The sequence below is a fragment of the Rhinatrema bivittatum genome, chromosome 4, assembly GCF_901001135.1.
Source record: "Rhinatrema bivittatum chromosome 4, aRhiBiv1.1, whole genome shotgun sequence".
NCBI classification, from domain to species: domain Eukaryota; kingdom Metazoa; phylum Chordata; class Amphibia; order Gymnophiona; family Rhinatrematidae; genus Rhinatrema; species Rhinatrema bivittatum.
Window position 1 is genome coordinate 168063061 of NC_042618.1, and position 18583 is coordinate 168081643.

General features: G+C 43.9%; 1 protein-coding gene and 1 long non-coding RNA gene across 3 annotated transcripts in view; one reads left to right on the plus strand and one right to left on the minus strand.

The window, feature by feature from the left end:
• Positions 1-1515: 1515 nt before the first annotated feature.
• Positions 1516-17292, minus strand: LOC115090285. Of its 2 annotated transcripts, XR_003856361.1 has the most exons (4): positions 17063-17217; positions 7108-7258; positions 3828-4078; positions 1516-1716 (listed from the first exon to the last, which is right to left on the minus strand). It is a non-coding gene; the product is annotated as an uncharacterized LOC115090285 (long non-coding RNA). The 2 variants fall into 2 exon arrangements; XR_003856360.1 differs by lacking the exon at positions 3828-4078 and having other exon boundaries at positions 17063-17292.
• The window catches only part of GAA (glucosidase alpha, acid), a 76120-nt gene continuing 74787 nt past the window's right edge, over positions 17251-18583 (plus strand). The window contains exon 1 of the mRNA XM_029599183.1: positions 17251-17411. Within this exon, the coding sequence (XP_029455043.1) occupies positions 17395-17411 (17 nt within the window). The 5' untranslated portion in view covers positions 17251-17394. The remainder of the gene's footprint in view (positions 17412-18583) is intronic.

Below are 18583 nucleotides of genomic sequence, written 5' to 3' on the forward strand. Positions count from 1 at the left end.
TTCCTAAAATAAACTTTCATAATTTTATTTACTTCAAAATTTGTAACAAGAGAAATCAACAATGTTCCTTTATCAATAACAACCAATTCAGAGTTTTCCAGAAAATTTGTCAAATCACTTTGGAACGGGATTTTGGTTTCTCTATTTCTAGAAATAGGTAGAAAATAGCAATACTGGCATATCTATATCTGAAAATCCCAAAATCTCAGAAAACATTTTTTTTAACGTAATATATGGTGTTTCTCCTACACTGCGAGGAAAATTTAATAAATGCAAGTTTAAATTCTTTGAATTATTTTCGAGAGTCTCCATTCGTCTGTCTAGCCTTATTCGATCTTTGACTACCATAGCTTTAAATTCTTGGTTCTTTTCGTCTTTCTTCTCCAATAGGGAAACCCTACTGTTTGTCTCAGTTAGTTTTTCCTCCAAGGCAGATATATCTTGGTAGTGTTTAGCATTAGCTTGGTTTAAATTTTGACAGGTCATTTTCATTTCGGATTTAAACCCTACCACCAAGTCCCAAAGTCCATCTAGTGTCACCACAGTGGGACGGGGGGTGGGTTCACCTCCAGGTCCGCCATCTGCACCGTTCTCTCCCGTACCTGCATCACCGCATGGTGCGAGGTCGACAATGCTTCCTCCGACTTGCTGTTCCAACCTCGGCCTTCCTCCTGCGCCTTGCTCCTCTCTCTCTGCGGGGTCCACATCGAGGTTTGCAGTGGGTAGTGTTGACATTCATGGCGTCTCCTGGCCGACGCTCCCTTCAGGCTCGGAGGCGACCCCGGAAGCACAAACATTTCCCGGGTCATCTCCGACATCCTCTCCATCACCTCTCTGCGCTGGTGGCCTCCTTAGATCAAGGCTCAGCGATGCCTCCTCCAAGGGCGCAAGAGACTCTCCCCCGCTGCTCCGCCCAACTGGCTCCTCGGCTCCTGGTTCTCTGGTAGGTGTTGACAAAAAGTGAATAATTTCTTGCTGGCTAGGTGAGGGTAAAGGCTCCATCGAATACACCCTCACCTTACCTTTGCGTTTAGGTGGCATATTTAATTAATAGAAAAACCAAGAAATTTCACACAAGATCTTAGCAGTGTCCAGCTCATGCCGCCATCTTGACCGGACTACTCTGAATCAATCTTAATTTATTTTATTTAAAAGTATTTATGTTTTGACTATATTGAAACAATCATGCTAGGCGAATTACAATCTTAAATTCTGACTTGTGCAATTGCTTTTGAAGTTAAGTAAACAATCTGGAAATTGTACTTGTCTTTTTTTTTTTTTTTGTTGCAAATAGGTCAGGGTCCTTTCCTCCTTTTGGCCTGGGATTTACGAGACAGTCTGGAAACCTCAAACACTCTGTTCCAAGGATGTTCCATCCTTAGAACAGAGTTTTCCAGGCCTGTGTTTCACAGTCTTGGAAATCTCTATTCCAAGAATGAGGGCCTGTCACAGGTAGCCCAGAGATCACAGAAATGTGATAAAATGGAGTCATACTGAGGAAGAAAAAGACATGTCTCTCAATAAAAATGTCACTTTATTAAAATCTCACTTTAATTTGGAACATATTATAAACATTAAAAAAAAAAAACTATGTACATGGCCACAGTGTGTACTAAAAGCACATTTAAAGTTTGAACATATTAATTAAAAAAAACAGACAGATATTCACAGAGCATATTTCTCCTGATATTCATCTTCCTTGAGGTGTGCACCAATCTGAAAAAGAGACAAATGTTAGAGTTAGAACACTATATCCTCCAACAGTGGCATGCAGTGACATTTATAGTAAGGGATTCAGTCTTCCTCCCCCTTCCCCTAGTCATCAGCAGTCTCACTCCCCTCTCCCCTACATTCCTCCAGGCCTCCAGCAGTCTCATTTCCTCAACCCCCTCTCCCTACGACACAAAAGACAGTTGGAGTATATATGGCATTAGGCCGATTGTATAATGTATAGTGGGTCTGGGCTTGGCCCTCAGAAAACCATGAATAAACAATTAAAATATAGTAATCCACCCCATACCAAAACTGCACTAACTGCCAGCACTCAAACAGTAACAATCCTCCCTATGAAAAGGCAACACTGCAAATATTACACCAGCCCCAAAACACCAATACATCTCTCTTTAGGAAAACAGAGCAAGCAAAGCTGCCTAAAAGAATATCTGTACAATAAAAGAAAATGTGTACCTAAAAATATTGTACAAAAATTTTTTAAGAACTACATAAGTCCCTTCAGATATCAGATCAGAAACATTCACATCTAAAAAAGGTCCTATATTGTCTCAATACCTCACATACACAGATCCAAGATTACAGTTCACTCCAAGAGACAAATCTGCCATATTAAAACATTAACTCCCAGGATTCAACAACCCTAACCCAGGAAAAACCAGCATTGCAAATATTATACAGTATCAGGCTCTAGAAGACCAGTGTGCTACCTACTGAAAACAGTACAAGTCAGGCTGCTATAGACTCCTACACAGAAACTACACAATAGCAGAATCCCTCAGTTAGGTCAAGCAAATAGCACACAGGCAGACCCTTACCCAATACAGAATAAGAGACCAGAAATTATAAATAGAAAGATGAAAACAAAAAGGGACGGATTTTCAAGGCCCGGTGACGTGTGTAAAGCCCTGGGACGCCTCTAAGTCCCGGGGTTTTACTAAAGGGGCAGTCTGGGGGCAGGGCGGGGCAAGAGGCCTCTGGCACAGGGGCCATTTACCACTGTGTCGGAGGATCGTGTGCCAGCAGGCTGCCAGTGTGTGCAACCTGTGCCTGCCTCCAGACAGGCGCAAAAGATATAATAAAAATTTTTTTGGGGGGGGGGGGGGTAGTGTAGGGCTGGAGGGGGAAGGTTAGGGGAAGGAGTGGGAAGGTTAGTTTAGGGGGAAGGGCCTGGGAGGGAACAGGGGAAGCCCGCGGGCATCGGCACGCGTAGGGTGCACAATTGTGCACCCCCTTGCGCACGCTGACCCCTGATTTTATAACATGCACGCGCCTGCGCATGTTATAAAATCGGGCATACATGTGTGCGTGCCGGGTAGTGCGCGCACATTTGAAAATCTACCCTAAAATGAACTGGAAATCCAAGATTAGACTCTGCAGTGCAACACTGCAAAAATAAAATCATCACCACACCCAACACTGCTGCCCCCTATCGCCTTCTCCAAATGCTGCTGATTCTAAGCCTGGACTACAGCATGTCCCAAGGTGCCTCCTCCTCCTCAGCCCAGAAGATACTTTACCCAGAATCTTTCCAACTGCTCCTCCTCCTCCCTCTGCCTCCTACACTCTTCTAACCATTGCCTTGACTCCACTCTCCCCCACCCTCTACCAGCCATGTCCCTGAGCCCTCTCTCTCTTCTTTGGGCCAGCCAGCCCAGTGTGACGCAAAGGCAACACTCTCTCCCTCAGATGGGTCGGACCATGAACGTTATGGGAGTGAGAGACTGAAATTCTTCTGAGCTGGGCTCTGTACACAATGATAGTGGAATGTGACTGTTCTTCTCAGGCCAGGCCAGGGGATCTGACGACAGCAGGAATCGGAGGCTGCTGTTCTTGTGGGCCGGGCAGCCAAATGGAGGGAAGAGGCAGAGACAGAAGCAGAGGTAGCAGCAGTAGCTTCATGCAGATTAAATTATTATTATTTATTATTATTATTATTATTATTATTCATTAGGCTTGATGAATCGCAATTCTTACAGAAGTATATCAATGCAATGTATATAAATTAAAAAATAAACATACCTTACGTTAAAGCTAAAAGTTAGTAATACAAATTATAGATTCAAAATCTAAAACTAGACCCACTTCTCTCCCACCTTCATTCTGTGTCTGTGCGGAAACATTAATGCAGGAGCCGTATGGCCAATTAGAGGCAGCAGTGCAGGATCCGCCTCCCGAGTTCCTTTCCTTCCACTGCTCATCCAGACATTACAGAGTTCAGTTACAACAGTAACCAGACATTGTATAAAAAGGGGAAAACCAGACACTGGCAACCGTACTGGCAACCCGGGGCACCCGGTCACAGGCTACTACTTCCATTGGTCCTGCAGGGCACAATACCAAGAAGCTGGATAAAAACCACAAAAAAATAAAAAATAAAAGGAAATCAATTAAGAAAATCACTGAATCCCATGGAGGTCCTGACCACATGCCACTGACCTCCACACAACCCTCCTTGCCCACAACCTATCCTCCCATGTGTTGAAACATACCCCCAAAATAGTCCACTATGACCTTGCGGCGAAGCTCATTCCCCCTTCCCATACTGTCTCTTTCTGTGACAGGATTGAACATGTTCAGCTCTGGCTTCAGGTCCAGATCCAAGTCTTGATGAATGCCATGCATACAGCACACCACAAAGATATCTGCCCTTTGCTCTGGCAAATACTATAGCGCACCCTCAAGAGTGGTCAGGGCAGCGGAACCAGCTTTTCAAAACGCCAAATGTACAATCTATGACCGCTCTATTTCTATTGTGTGTCGTCTTATACTGTATTTCCGCTGCTGTACAGGGGCATGAGCAGTCATGCTTTGCAGCCATAACCAGCATCTCCTGCAAAAAACTGGGAGGTGTAAACTATTGTTTTTGGTACCCACCCCAGAGAGCTAACACATGTAGCAGAATAGCATGCTGGATTTTCTCTGTGAAAACTGGGGATCGGCCATGTCCCACTATATGTACTTCACCACTCGTGCACTTTAGGCCGGATTTTAAAACCCCGGGGTTTACGCGTGTTGCTGGGCCATATGCGTGCCAGGCCAATTTTTAAACCAGCCCGGCCACGCGTCTAAGTGCCGGGGCCTCAAAAGGGGGTGGTCCAGGGGACAGGGCGGGCCAGGACAGCGCCATTCATCGCTGTCCCGGCTGCGGGTGCGTGCAAGTTACTTCAGGTCAGGCCCTGAAGTAATTTGCAAAATAACAGGTACAAAAATTAAAAAATAGGTTTTAGAGGGTGGGGAGGAGAGGGGAAGGGGAAAGGAGAATAGGGTAGGGGGTAGGAAAGTTCCCTCCCAGTTTGCTCCTCAATTGGAGCGGACTGGGACGGAACTGGGGAAGGCCCGGATGTGTCGCCGCACGAATGTAGAAAAAAACCAACTCCCCCTCTTATGTGCGGCGGCGCACGCATGTTATAAAATCGCGCATTCATGTGTGTGTACCGGGTAGCAAGCGTGCATTTTTAATAAAATCTATCCCTTTGTAGCTGCTTTACAGCCAGAGCAAAGTCTGCCATAAATCATGTTCAGGGAGGTAAAAAAATATCTGTGTGCATTGTCTTTGCCCAGATGCAGGATTAACTTTTTTTTTTTTTTTGCACTGAAGCAATTTTCAAACCACTGACTGTTCTTCCAATTTTTCAAGCCTTCTTTTCTTTACCACCCCTCCCATCATATCTCGCCTATTAAAGATTTTTGTGTCATTTATTTATAAAATTTCTAACCTGCATTATCAACACTTCTAGGCAGTTTACAAAAGTAAATACATAAATAAATTGGTGAAACAATACACCAAACACCCATAAATCCCTAATACAATATCTAACATAAGAATCCATAATAAAACACAAAAAGCAAAAATAAAATACTACCAGACAATTGTAACATCGCAGTATCAGTTAAGCATATCATCATGTTGGATTCCTGCAAAAGCTTGTTTAAAAAAGTGCCCTTTTATTAGACCTCAACCTGTATCAAATGATTTAGGTGAACTGAAGTTGTTATAGAAACATAGAAACATAGAAATGACGGCAGAAGAAGACCAAACGGCCCATCCAGTCTGCCCAGCAAGCTTTCACACTTTTTTTTCCCCTCATTCTTGTCTGTTACTCTTGGCCCCCATCAGCAACCCCCTGGTTCCAGTTTCCCTTCACCCCCGCCATTGATGTAGAAAGCAGTGCTGGAGCTGCATCCAAACGAAGCATCCAGCGCAATTGGTCAGGGGTAGCAACTGCTGCAATAAGCAAGCTACTCCCACGCTTATTTGTTTACCCAGCCTGTGCCATTCAGTCCTTGTTAGTTGTCTGAATATAATTCCTCTTTTCTTTATTCTTATTCCCCCTGCCATTGAAGCAGTGTGTTGTGCTGGATATGTATTCCCAGTGAAGTATCCGGCTTAATTGATTCAGGGTAGTAACCGCCATAACAAGCAAGCTACTCCCATAATTATGTGCTTGCCCAGACTATGTAATTCATTTCTTGTTGGTTGTTGCCTGAACATAAATCCTCTTTTCCTCCCCCCCCCCCCTGCCGTTGAAGCAGAGAGCTATGCTGGATATGCATTGAAGTGAAGTATCAGACTTATTTGGTTTGGGGTAGTAACCGCCACAACAAGCAAGCTACTCCCTGGTTTTTTTGTGAATGCAAATCCTTATTTCCACATTTCCTCTTACCGTTGAAGCTTAGAGCAATGCTGGAGTTGCACTGGCAGTGAGTATGTTTATTGAATAAGGGTATTAATCTCCAGGTAGTAGCCGTAATTCCCACAAGCTACCCCCATGCCTCTTCTCTTCATTCACATCCTTTAGACTTTATGGATCCACAGTATTTATCCCATGCCCCTTAAAAACCAAAAACTAAAAAAAAGTTATTAAAAAAAAAAAAAAAAAAAAAGGTGCACTTTTAATAGCTTCCCGTATCTCAAAAGAGAAGATTATGCCTGAAGCTCATTAAGCAAAGCATTCCAGCAATTTGAGGCAGTCACACAAAACAGGCATTGTCTAGACTTGCAAAGCTTGATCTGTTTGAGAGAAGGAACATCTAACAAATTCTGTGAAGCCAATCTCAGCGAACATGTTCACTGGTTAAAACTTGAAGGCCAAATTAAAACACTTTGACAACCAGCCCATTCAGAATTTTATAAATCACTAAAAACAAAACTTTAAACAGTAACTCTAAAACCTACAGGCAGCCAGTGCAAATCCTGCAGCACAGGTGTTATGTGGATCCTAAGTGGACTCCCAGCTGCGGAGTTCTGCACCATCTGCAAAGCATGTGGTGTGGACTGGGGGCAGGCCAACATAAAATGCATTACAATAATCTAAGGTCAGTGAATGAAGAACAATTTGTAAATATAAACTGGCTTTAATTGTCGCAACATACATAATTTACAATACGATGACTTCACAACCTTCCGGACCTGGGGCAGAAAAGGTAGAGCGAATTCATGATGCCAAGACCGCTAGCTTGCTTCACAATCGCAATCTGGGTATCATCAATCAGAAGGGATGTCGACATATCCTCACGTGACATCCTAGTTAAATAGAGAATCTCGGTTTTATTTACATTCAACACTAGGGGGGAAAAAAAAACCTTCCCTTGCATCAAAATCACAATGAACATCAGAAAGAGACAGAAGGGATTTGATATCATACTCAGCCCTTAACCCAAACTGGAAATCATCCAGAGGCATGTGCTCATCAGTATGTGCTTACCTGCTATTAAGTTCACTTAGAGAATAGCCACTGCCATTAGCAATGGTTACATGGAATAGACTTAGTTTTTGGGTACTTGCCAGGTTCTTATGGCCTGGATTGGCCACTGTTGGAAACAGGATGCTGGGCTTGATGGACCCTTTGTCTGACCCAGTATGGCATTTTCTTATGTTCTTATGTTCTAAGTATGAGATGCTGGTTGCTTTAATACTACTTTTTTCAAGACCTTGTTAAAAATGTGAGAATTGAGATAGTACAATAATTCCCAAGGTCGGTATAAGGATTTTTTTTTCAGCACAAGCCACATTAAAGCTAGCTTCAACTCAGCAGGGATAACACCCTCAGTCAAGGAACAATTCACAAATGATGAAATGAACACAGCAATATCATCCCGCAAATATTTTAATGGGACATTAGATCAATTTGCTGAAAGGCAAAATGAATTCTACATAACCAATAATAATTAATTGTCTTAATCACCTCAGAGGATACCATTTCAAAATGGTCTCAGGTCTTAACAAGGGAAATATTGTGTCCAAAAGAAGGCACAGAGTTTAAAGTGAATGAGGCAATAAGAATTTTTATATTGTCACAAAAAAAAAAATATTACCCAATGGGGGGGTGGGTGAAAGGCTGATGTGCACGGAGCAGGAGAGAGACCTTGGGGTGATAGTGTCTAATGATCTGAAGTTGGCGAAACAATGTGACAAGGCGATAGCTAAAGCCAGAAGAATGCTGGGCTGCATAGAGAGAGGAATATTGAGTAAGAAAAGGGAAGTGATTATCCCCTTGTACAGGTCCTTGGTGAGGCCTCACCTGGAGTACTGTGCTCAGTTCTGGCGACCGTATCTCCGAAGGACAAAGACAGGATGGAGGCGGTCCAGAGAAGGGCGACCAAAAAGGTGGAGGGTCTTTATCGAATGACTTATGAGGAGAGACTGAAGAATCTAAATATGTACACCCTGGAGGAAAGGAGGAACAGAGGTGATATGATTCAGACTTTCAGATACTTGAAAGGTTTTAATGATCCAAAGACAATGACAAACCTTTTCCGTTGGAAACAAATCAGCAGAGCCAGGGGTCAGGATTTGAAGCTCCAGGCATGAAGACTCAGAACCAATGTCAAGAAGTATTTCTTCACGGAGAGGGTGGTGGATGCCTGGAATGCCCTTCCGGAGGAAGTGGTGAAGACTAAAACTGTGAAAGATTTCAAAGGGGCGTGGGATAAATACTGTGGATCCATAAAGTCTAGAAGATGTGAATGAAGAATGAAAAGTTACTAATAAGGGCCAAGAGTAACAGATAAGTATGAGAAAAAAATAAAAACTAAGTGTGAAAGCTTGCTGGACAGACTGGATGGGCTGTTTGGTCTTCTGATGTCATTTCTATGTTTCTATAATTGTATTAGGACTAAAAGGGGGCTTGGAATTATCATTAGTTACAATAGAAATAAGAGATCTAGCAATGAAAAGCAGCCTCTTAGGTCGATTGGGTGCAGCTGAATTTGTGCCAAAAAATGGCTTTTTTAAAATTAATCAGCTTGTATTCAACAGTCTTTTAGCAACCTCAGATATATGTCTGTAAATCCTCAGCATCTCTTGTTTTTCGCCAATGGCATGTTCAGACCATCGAAGCTCTTGCTCAATCACCACCAGATCATGACTGCACCACAGTGCTTTATGACGTCTACCAAGAGTCATTCTCTAACAGGAGCAAGCAAATCTCAAGGTGAATGGAGGGAATGATCCCAAATCAAAACTGCAGATTCAGAGTCATTTAACACAGTCAAGTTCAGCTCAAGAATCTAAATGTACAGTTTCTCATACTTTGCCTGCTTTGTAACTGTGCTTTTAACACAAAGGTATCTAGCCTGATCAAAACGGGATCAGATCAGCTAAGATCAAAATTTGAAAAAGAAAGGTTAGAGTAGAAAAATAAAAAGTCTAAAATGTGATCCAGCTTGTGTATCGGCTACTGTACAATCTGTGTCCAACCAAAAGTTGTCATTGAAGTTAAAAAGGTATCACCACTATTTGATAATGTTGTGACCGTCGCTGCCAGACGTCTCCACTCTGCCCACCTTACCTCTTTGACGACTCCCTCTTTGGTTGATGGACGTTTGGCTGCCGCAGCGTCACTTTGCTGACCTCCTCCAGCGTTCCCGGACCGGCTAGACGCTGCCTTCCGCCAGGTTCTCCTGAGGCCTAAGGGTGTGCGCGTGGCGCAGCCCCGACTGAAGTACTAGCTGTGGCGCGAACCTCAGGGGCGTCCCCCTGAGATGACGTCATCTTCGCCAGATATTTAAGGTCTCTTGTTTTGCTAGCTAATCGAGTTAGCAAAGGGTTTCCTACCTAGCTGCCTCCAGGTATCGCTGCGGATGGGATTCGCTCTCTGCTTACCTTGCTATGCTGCCTCCTCGGACTTTACCAGGGCTACCCGCTCCTCGGGGGCCTCGTTCTCTCTCTTGCTTTTCAGGTCGCAGTCTAGAACCGGTACTCGCTCCTCGAGGGCCCACATTCCCGGACCTGCTACTAAATATACCTTCTGCCAGGAAGTCACCGCTGCCTACAACACCAGTGAGTTATCATTTCTCTCTCAGAGCTTTCCCTGGAACCAGGTACTCGCTCCTCGAGGGCCTACTTCATTCCAGCTCCTGGGCTGTTCCAAGAGACAATTGTGTGAGTGTTACCATCAAGGTTATGTTCCTGAAGTCTGCATACTCTGCCTACTCACTATCTCAGTTTCTCTACAGCTCAGCCATCCTGGGATCACTGTTCCAGTGCCTGAGGGACTACAGCCCAGCCGGGCTCTTCCAGCTCACTACTGCCACCTCTGGTGGTTCACTATACAGTTTAATAAAAGAACGTGTGTGTCTGTCTCCATACTCTGAGCCTGACTGGTGGTCCCTCTCGGGATCTTCCCCCGTGGGTATGGTCATCTGTCACCGGCCCAAGGATCCACCCACAATCATCACAAATAATAACAGATAAAGGGTATACATTCATGTTTTATGTCTCTTTATTTAAAGACACAAGTTGTATACAACAAACAACAGGATGGCAGGTTGTTCCAAAAAGAAGTAAATAAATAAAAGTAGTAAGAGGTACACTGAGAAATAAAATATAATAATAATATTTCAGAATAAAATGTAAAAGCAGATTCAAGTTATATATGTAAGCATCTCCACTTCCAATATCAATATAATTCTTAATATAGGCATTAAAAGAAGCAATATGTCAGTGATACAAGATGGATCTGGATTCAAAAAAATCAGGTGGATTATAAACTAAACAAAGCCCCCAGATGGAATTATGAACAGCCATAATCTCCCAACCGGCTACCAACTCAACACAAAGACGTGACATATGTAGCAATTCCTTAACATGAATTAAAAGGCCATCACCCTTTTTGCCTTGTCTAGGCTGAGAAACAAACCTGGTATCCAGGCATGTGTAGCTGATTTAATAAAACAATATCTGTTTTATAAGGCCAGGATTCAGTAACACAGCAAACATCAGGTCTCTTTTCAGGAATTAGATCACTAAAACAGGAATCTTATTAACAAAAGAATATAAAATATGCCATACTGGGTCAGACCAAGGGTCCATCAAGCCCAGTATCCTGTCTCCAACAGTGGCCAATCCAAGTCACAAGTGCCTGGCAAATACTCAAACATTAAATAAATCTCAAGCTACTATTGCTTATTAATTAACAGCAGTTTATGGATTTTTCCTCTAGGATTATCCAAACCTTTTTTAAACCCAGTTACACTAACTGCTGTAACCACATCTTCTGGCAATGAATTCCAGACCTTAACTATGCGCTGAGTGAAAAAGAATTTTCTTCAATTTGTTTTAAATGAGCTAATTACTAACTTCATGGAGTGCCCCCTGTCCTTCTATTATCTGAGAGAGTAAATAACCGATTTACATTAACTTGTTCAAGTCCTTTCATGATTTTGTAGACCTCTATCATATCCCCCCTCAGTTGCCTCTTCTCCAAACTGAACAGCCCTAACTTCCTTAACCTTTCCTCATAGGGCAGCCGCACCATGCCACTTATTTTGGTCGCCCTTCTCCATACTTTCTTCAGTGCAGCTATATCCTTTTTGAGATGCAGCGACCAGAATTGCTCACAGTATTCAAGATGCGGCCTCACCATGGAGTGAAATAGAGGCATTATGACATCCATCGTTTTATTTGCCATTCCCTTCCTAATAATTCCTAACGTTGTGTTTGCTTTTTTGATTTCCACAGCACACTAAGCCGAAGATTTCAATACATTATAAACTATGACGCCAACTTTACTATGACGCCAACATTTTCCTGGGTGGTAACTCCTAAGATAGAACCTAATATTATGTAACTACAGCAAGGGTTATTTTTCCCTATATGCATCACTTTGCACTTGTCCACATTAAATTTCATCTGCCATTTGGAAGCCCAATCTTCCAGTCTCGCAAGGTCCTCCTGCAATTTATCACAATCTGCTTGAGATTTAACTACTCTGCAGAATTTACAGATGGCCTGTGTGTTTACCAGGTAAATTAACAAAAAACATCTCTTTAAATTAATGAAGAAGTGGTGGGAAGACATTGATCTAGACCCATGCTTTTGGGTAATACCAGCAGACCAGCCCTGCCCGTTAACTGAAATAGGATAAGACATGGTTACTTACACAAGTAACAGTCACGGTTATCCTCAACAATATGAAGAAGAAATTCACAGCACAAGCAAAAATGGCACAAGATGGCACCACAAATGTTTATTTTCAGAATGTATTAATCATCAATTGTGCAAGCCCGAGGCGATATACATAAGGAAACAATCATAAAAGTTAAAACAAACCACAAAAAAAAAGGGAAGTCACAAACAGCCAAAATCATAACCATATCAAAAAAAGTGCAACAACAAAGTAGCTTCAATCACTGCAAATAATAACTTAACTAGAACTACCACCAGAACATGGCTCACAGAAATGCTTGTCCAAACACAAAAGTCTGAAGTAAAGACCTGAAAGTCTCTGAAGAAGTGAAGAGGCATAGCTTGATGGGGAGTGTGTTCCAAATCAAAGGTGCAGTGACTGAAAATGTCCTCTCTCTCGTCTGTGAGGCAAGGAATATCAAGTAACCTACGCTGAGATGAGCATAAAGACCGAGTAGGATTGTACAGTTGTAATGTTGCATTTGCCCAAGGTAGGGAAGACAGATCGAGTAGCTTATGTACAAGAAGTACAATTTTATATATAACACGGTATTGAATAGGTAACCAGTGGAGTTCAAGTAACACGGATGTGATGTGATCCCTCATGCTGCGTCCTGATATAATCCATGTAACACTCTCATAGTACAGTCAGGTAATCCCAAGGGAACAGAGCTACAACAGTCCAGAGGCAGAATCAACACCTGCACCATCGATCTAATATCAGAACTGTTTAATAAAGTTTTCGAACCTCAAAGAAGACAGAGTTAAAAAAAAAATACTGATCACAGTCCTGATCTGGGGATGGAATGATAAGTTATCAATCAAGTCTCCTCAGCTTCTGTCCTGCGACACAACAGAAAGCTTACTGGCCCCAACAGCAAGAAAAGGGGGAATCAAATCTGTGACTGACTGCTGGAGGACTCTCAGTTCAGTTTCAGAAAAATTCAGGGAATGTTTAATATGATTCAGCCATTGTCTAATAATGGTCAGTCAAATGGTAGCATCTTCAGTAGTCTCGGCCCCAAAGGAAATGAAACGTCGTCCACGTATATTCTGTAACCCGCAGAGAGCCCTGCCAGCAGTTTACAAATAAATATTAAATAATGCCGCTATCAGGGCTGACCCTGGTGGGTCACTGGTGTTAATAAACCACCACAACGAACAATGCAAACCCACTGGGATGGGCAGGAGAGCTAAGAAGGAAACCACTTTGGCACTAAGCCCGCTTTACCACACTCACGTACATGATACAGGATACGATGGTCAACACAGCAGAGGTGTTTAGCAATATAAGAATCTTCTCTGCGGTTAATCCTGCAGAAAGTCATTCGGTTATTTCAACGCCAGATTTTCAATAAACCTTGGCCAAAAATGAAAGTGAAGAAATAGGCCAGCAGCTCGACAAACCTGCAGGATCCAGATTAGGGTTTTTCAATAACGGTCTCACAGAGGCTTGCTTCAATACATGTGGGACAACGCCTTGATAAAGGGTAAAATAACTAAAGATGGCAAAAAATAGAGCAAGGGTGTCCTTCAATGATTTTAAAAAAAGAGACACCGCACTGATTTAAAGCACAAAAGGAAGAATTACGTGATATAATAACTTGTAATATCTCCAGCTCAGATGCCATTTCAAAATCAAAATTAGACCATTTGATTTCAGTATCCTCGGAGAGAGCAGGAAAGCAACCATGGTTTTGTGGAAGCAAAGAAGGCAACAATCTCGGCGGCTACAGAGGTGTGCATGAAGCGCACCATGAATTTGCATGCCCCCCCCCTCAGGCACCGAGTACCAATATTTCAGGAGGGAGACCAGTAATGTCAGTGAGTTGGATGGAACAAACGAGTTTGGGCGAATCAGAATAGCTTCAGGAGAAAAAAAAAAAAATCAAGCACAGCCTTGCCTGTAAATGAAAGATATTACATCAGATCCAGCAAGCGTGTATTCAGTCCAGCAAGGGGCGGCAGCCTTCGGCGCAGAGTGCCAATATTTCAGATGGGAGAGCAGGAGTCATCTGCAGACAGGCACAGTTTTCCTTCAATCCTTCTGCAATGTCACTAACAGAGTTAAATGAATGGAACCGGCCCGTACACTGGGCCCTGAGGTACACCACTTACCTTCACCAGGTGGGAAGACGCCCCGAGACAGCCCGTTGTCCCGTGACCGTGCCAGCCTTACACTGAGAGGCAGGCGGTCTTCTCATGGAATTACAAGTTTTGGATGCTGAGGCAGGCCGTCTTCCCACGGACCATGTCAGCCTTACACTTTCGTCCCATGGAGTTACGAGCCTTGCAAGGTGACAGGCTGTCTTAAGAACATAAAAATTACCATGCTGGGTCAGACCAGGGTCCGTCAAGCCTAGCATCCTGTCTCTGACAGTGGCCAATCAAGGTGGAAGTATTCCTGTTACTCCCAGAAATAACGATGACTTTCTTTAGTCTACCTGGCTAATAAGGCCTTAGGGACTTTTCCTCCAGGAGCTTGTCCAACCTCTTTTAAACCCCACTGTGCCAGTCGCCTTGACCACAACCTCTGGCAACAGATTCCAAAGCTTGATAGAGCGATGAGTGGAAAACTGCTTCCTATGATTTATTTTAAATCTGCTAGCTGTTAGTTCCATGGAATAGCCCCTTCTTTCAGAACTATTTGAAAAGGTAAATAACCATCCTTTATTTACCCCTTTGACCCCCCGCTCATGATTTTATAAACTTCTATTGTGTCTCCTCTCAGCCATCTCTTTTCTAAGCTGAAGAGCCCTAGCCTGCATAGCCTCTCATCATAGGAGAGATGTTCCATCCCCTTTATCATTTTGTCACCCTCCTCTGCACCTTTTCTAGTTCTGCTATGTCTTTCTTGGAAGCGACCAGAACTGCACACAATATTCAAGGTGCAGATGCACCATGGCTGATGCAGAGGAATATGACGAGTGAGGGTATCAAATTTGCAGACGATACAAAATTATTCAGAGTAGTTAAATCACAAGTGGATTGTGATACATTGCAGGAGGACCTTGCGAAACTGGAAGATTGGGCATCCAAATGGCAGATGAAATTTAAGTGCAAGGTGTTGCATTTAGGAAAAAAATAACCCATGCTGTAGGTACACGATATTAGGTTCCATATTAGGAGCTACCACCCAGGAAAAAGATCTAGGCCTTATAGTGGATAATACTTTAAAATCATCGGCTCAGTGTGCTGCAGCAGTCAAAAAAGCAAACAGAATGTTAGGAATTATTAGGAAGGGAATGGTTAACAAAACGGAAAATGTCATAATGCCTCTGTAATCGCTCCATGGTGAGACTGCACCTTGAATACGGTGTATAATTCTGGTCACCTCATCTCAAAGAAGATATAGTTGCAATGGAGAAGGTACAGAGAAGGGCGACCAAAATGATAAAGGGGACGGATCAGCTCCCCTATGAGGAAAGACTGAAGAGGTTAGGGCTGTTCAGCTTGGAGAAGAGACGGCTGAGGGAGGATATGATAGAGGTCTTTAAAATCATGAGAGGTCTGGAACGAGTAGATGTGAATTGGTTATTTACATTTTTGGATAATAGAAGGACAAGGGGGCATTCCATGAAGTTAGCAAGTAGCACATTTAAGACTAATCGGAGAAAATTATTTTTCACTCAACTCACAATTAAGTTCTGGGATGTGTTGCCAGAGGATGTGGTTACTGCAGTTAGTGTAGCTGGGTTTAAAAAAAGTTTGGATAAGTTCTTGGAGGAGAAGTCCATTAACTGCTATTAATCAAGCTGACTTAGGGAATGGCCTCTGCTATTACTGGCATCAGTAGCATGGGATCTTCTTAATGTTTGGGCACTTGCCAGGTTCTTGTGGCCTGGTTTTGCCCTTGTTGGAAACAGAATGCTGGGCTTGATGGACCCTTGGTCTGACCCAGTATTTCTTATATTCAATATGATATTTTCTGAGAAATCCTCCATTCCTTTTTGGCTCATTTGAGTCTTTCCATGTAGTTACAAGTCTTATGCTGCGAGCTGGCCATGAATTTTAGTTTGGGCAACATAGGCAACTGCTTCCAGTGCCAAATTTTTATAGGTGCTGGATTATTGTTACTTCTCATGCATGCCTAAATCCAGGCCTTCTGCCTTTTAAGATATTTCCCCCCTCCCATCTATGCCGCAGTACGGGCCCCACAACAGATGCAGCGGCAAACAGAACCAGAAAATTCAGCATGGGGTCTCCTGCAACTCTTGTCCACTCACCAGCCCTGCGACATCCCATCCCCTCCTCCCACACGGTTTTCCTGCTAATATGGGCGTCACAGGTTTGGAGAGGATGCAAGGATTGCAGGAGACTCCCCACTGAATTTCCTGGCTCTGCTTGCCACTGCTTCTGTTGTGGGGCCCGTGCTGTGGCATAGAGGTGGGGGGAGGGGATCATTTCAGCAGGGGGTATGGGGAGGAACTGTCCCATGCCTCCCTGGTGGGGAGAAAGTGTTGGCCAGTGGATGTGGACAAACCCCACCCCCACTGCTTATAGGCACTGTCAATTTAGCTCTGACTGAGAGACAAGCTGTCTTCTCATGGAGTTGTCAGTCTTACACTGGGAGCCAGACTGTCTTACTGTCTTCACTTGCACTGAGAGACAGGCTCACAAATACACACACACACACATATACTACATTGTTATCAGTCCATAGGGCAAGGGGGGGGGGGCAAGAAGGGCAGCTGCCCTGGGCACAAAGCTTGGGGGGGGGGGGGGGGGAGGGTTGAACACGGAAGGCTGAAAGAGAAGAGAGGGGGGGGGGGTCATGTCACCCCAAATGTTTTTATCATTATAACAGAAAAACATTACATAGAAAAGATGCCATATACATGTGATAAAATCCAGATAAAAATGTCACATCATCCTCTTGTGAAGACATGAGAAGGTGCAAGCTGTCCTCTGTGCCAGTACCTTCATCGCTGCCACCTGAGTGCATCTGCTGTTTGTCAGGTAAGGGAAGCGCCGGGAGACTCTCCGGCAGCTCGGGCTGAGCAATGGGAGTGGACAAGCTGCCCCAGTATAAATAAATATAGTACGCACGCCAGCCAAGGCAGTGCCGGGAAGCGAACGCCCGTCACAGTGCAGCGACCATCGAGCTCCATCCACGTCACGCGCAGTGAGCCGGGCCCCGGGGTTGTTGACGCCCCCTGTCCTGCCAGCAAGAGAGCAGCGTTCAGGCTTATGGAGCAGGAGGCTTGGCCGACAGCGCTGCTCCTAACCTGGCGTTAGCTGTCGCTGATCATATGACCGAGGAGACGTGGTCTGTTTATTTACTTTACCTTGCTGGTCATTTGAAGAGTGGCTGGGGAGGGGGGGGGGGGTGAGAACTTTTATGCTGTGTCAGGGGCTTCCCTCTTGAGAGGTAGCGCAAGCTGCAGCGAAAGAGAGAAAGTGATAGCGGGGGGGTTCGTGGGGAGAAAGGTCAGAGTGATAGCGGGGGGGTTCGTGGGGAGAAAGGTCAGAGCCCCGAGAAAGAGAGGAGCCTGCAGGGGAGAGGCAGAGAGGTGCGAGCCGACAGCCAGGGGGAGGCGTAGTGCAGCGATCTGAGCCTGAAAACAGGGAGACAGATTTAGAGCCTGCAGCAGAGCGAAAGAGAAGACCTGGCGACCATGAGAAAAGACTTCATAGCCTGCAGCAGAGAGAGAGAGAGCGAGAGAGGGACTTGTTAATGTTGCTACATATATTAACATTCAGGGTTGCACAGGCTAGTTAATGGAATAGACTTAGTTTTTGGGTACTTGCCAGGTTCTTATGGCCTGGATTGGCCACTGTTGGAAACAGGATGCTGGGCTTGATGGACCCTTGGTCTGACCCAGTATGGCATGTTCTTATGTTCTTATATTCATTGTGTACGAATGTAGTGAAGTGCTGCACAGAGCATCTAAAAAACAAATCCGTAGGAAAGAAAATAGAAAAGTTAGCTGCTTTGCTGATCCCTGTCATTGTTACTATTTAAAGATTTATGAACTTTGCTGATCATATTTTATTTGTACTGTTCTGCTTAAAATATGCTGAGTAGAAATCCAGAAATAAATTAAATTCAGATCTGAGAAAGTACTTTTTATGTAACACCATCTCCGGAGGCAGGCTGCACTCTGATGGGGCCATACATTTCTTTGTTATCTCTTTGTGGCTGGAACCCTGGCTAGCTGTTCCTGCAGTCTCTTTCCCCAAGGTGTGGATTCTTTTTTTTTTTTTCCGGAGGGGAGAGTTAACTTTCAGGGCCCAGAGCGCTAAGGGTGACTTTCCTTCCATTATCCCTGACCCCGGGAGACAGATGTATGTATCCTTGTTGTGTGCCGCAGGTGCCAAAATAAACACTCCAGAGTCACTTGTTTAGTATCCCAAAACAAAGTCTTTACTGTTTAAACAGTGGTGAAATATGGCAGGACAAATTAACTTTCAGCACCACAGGATTCTATTTGCATTCTA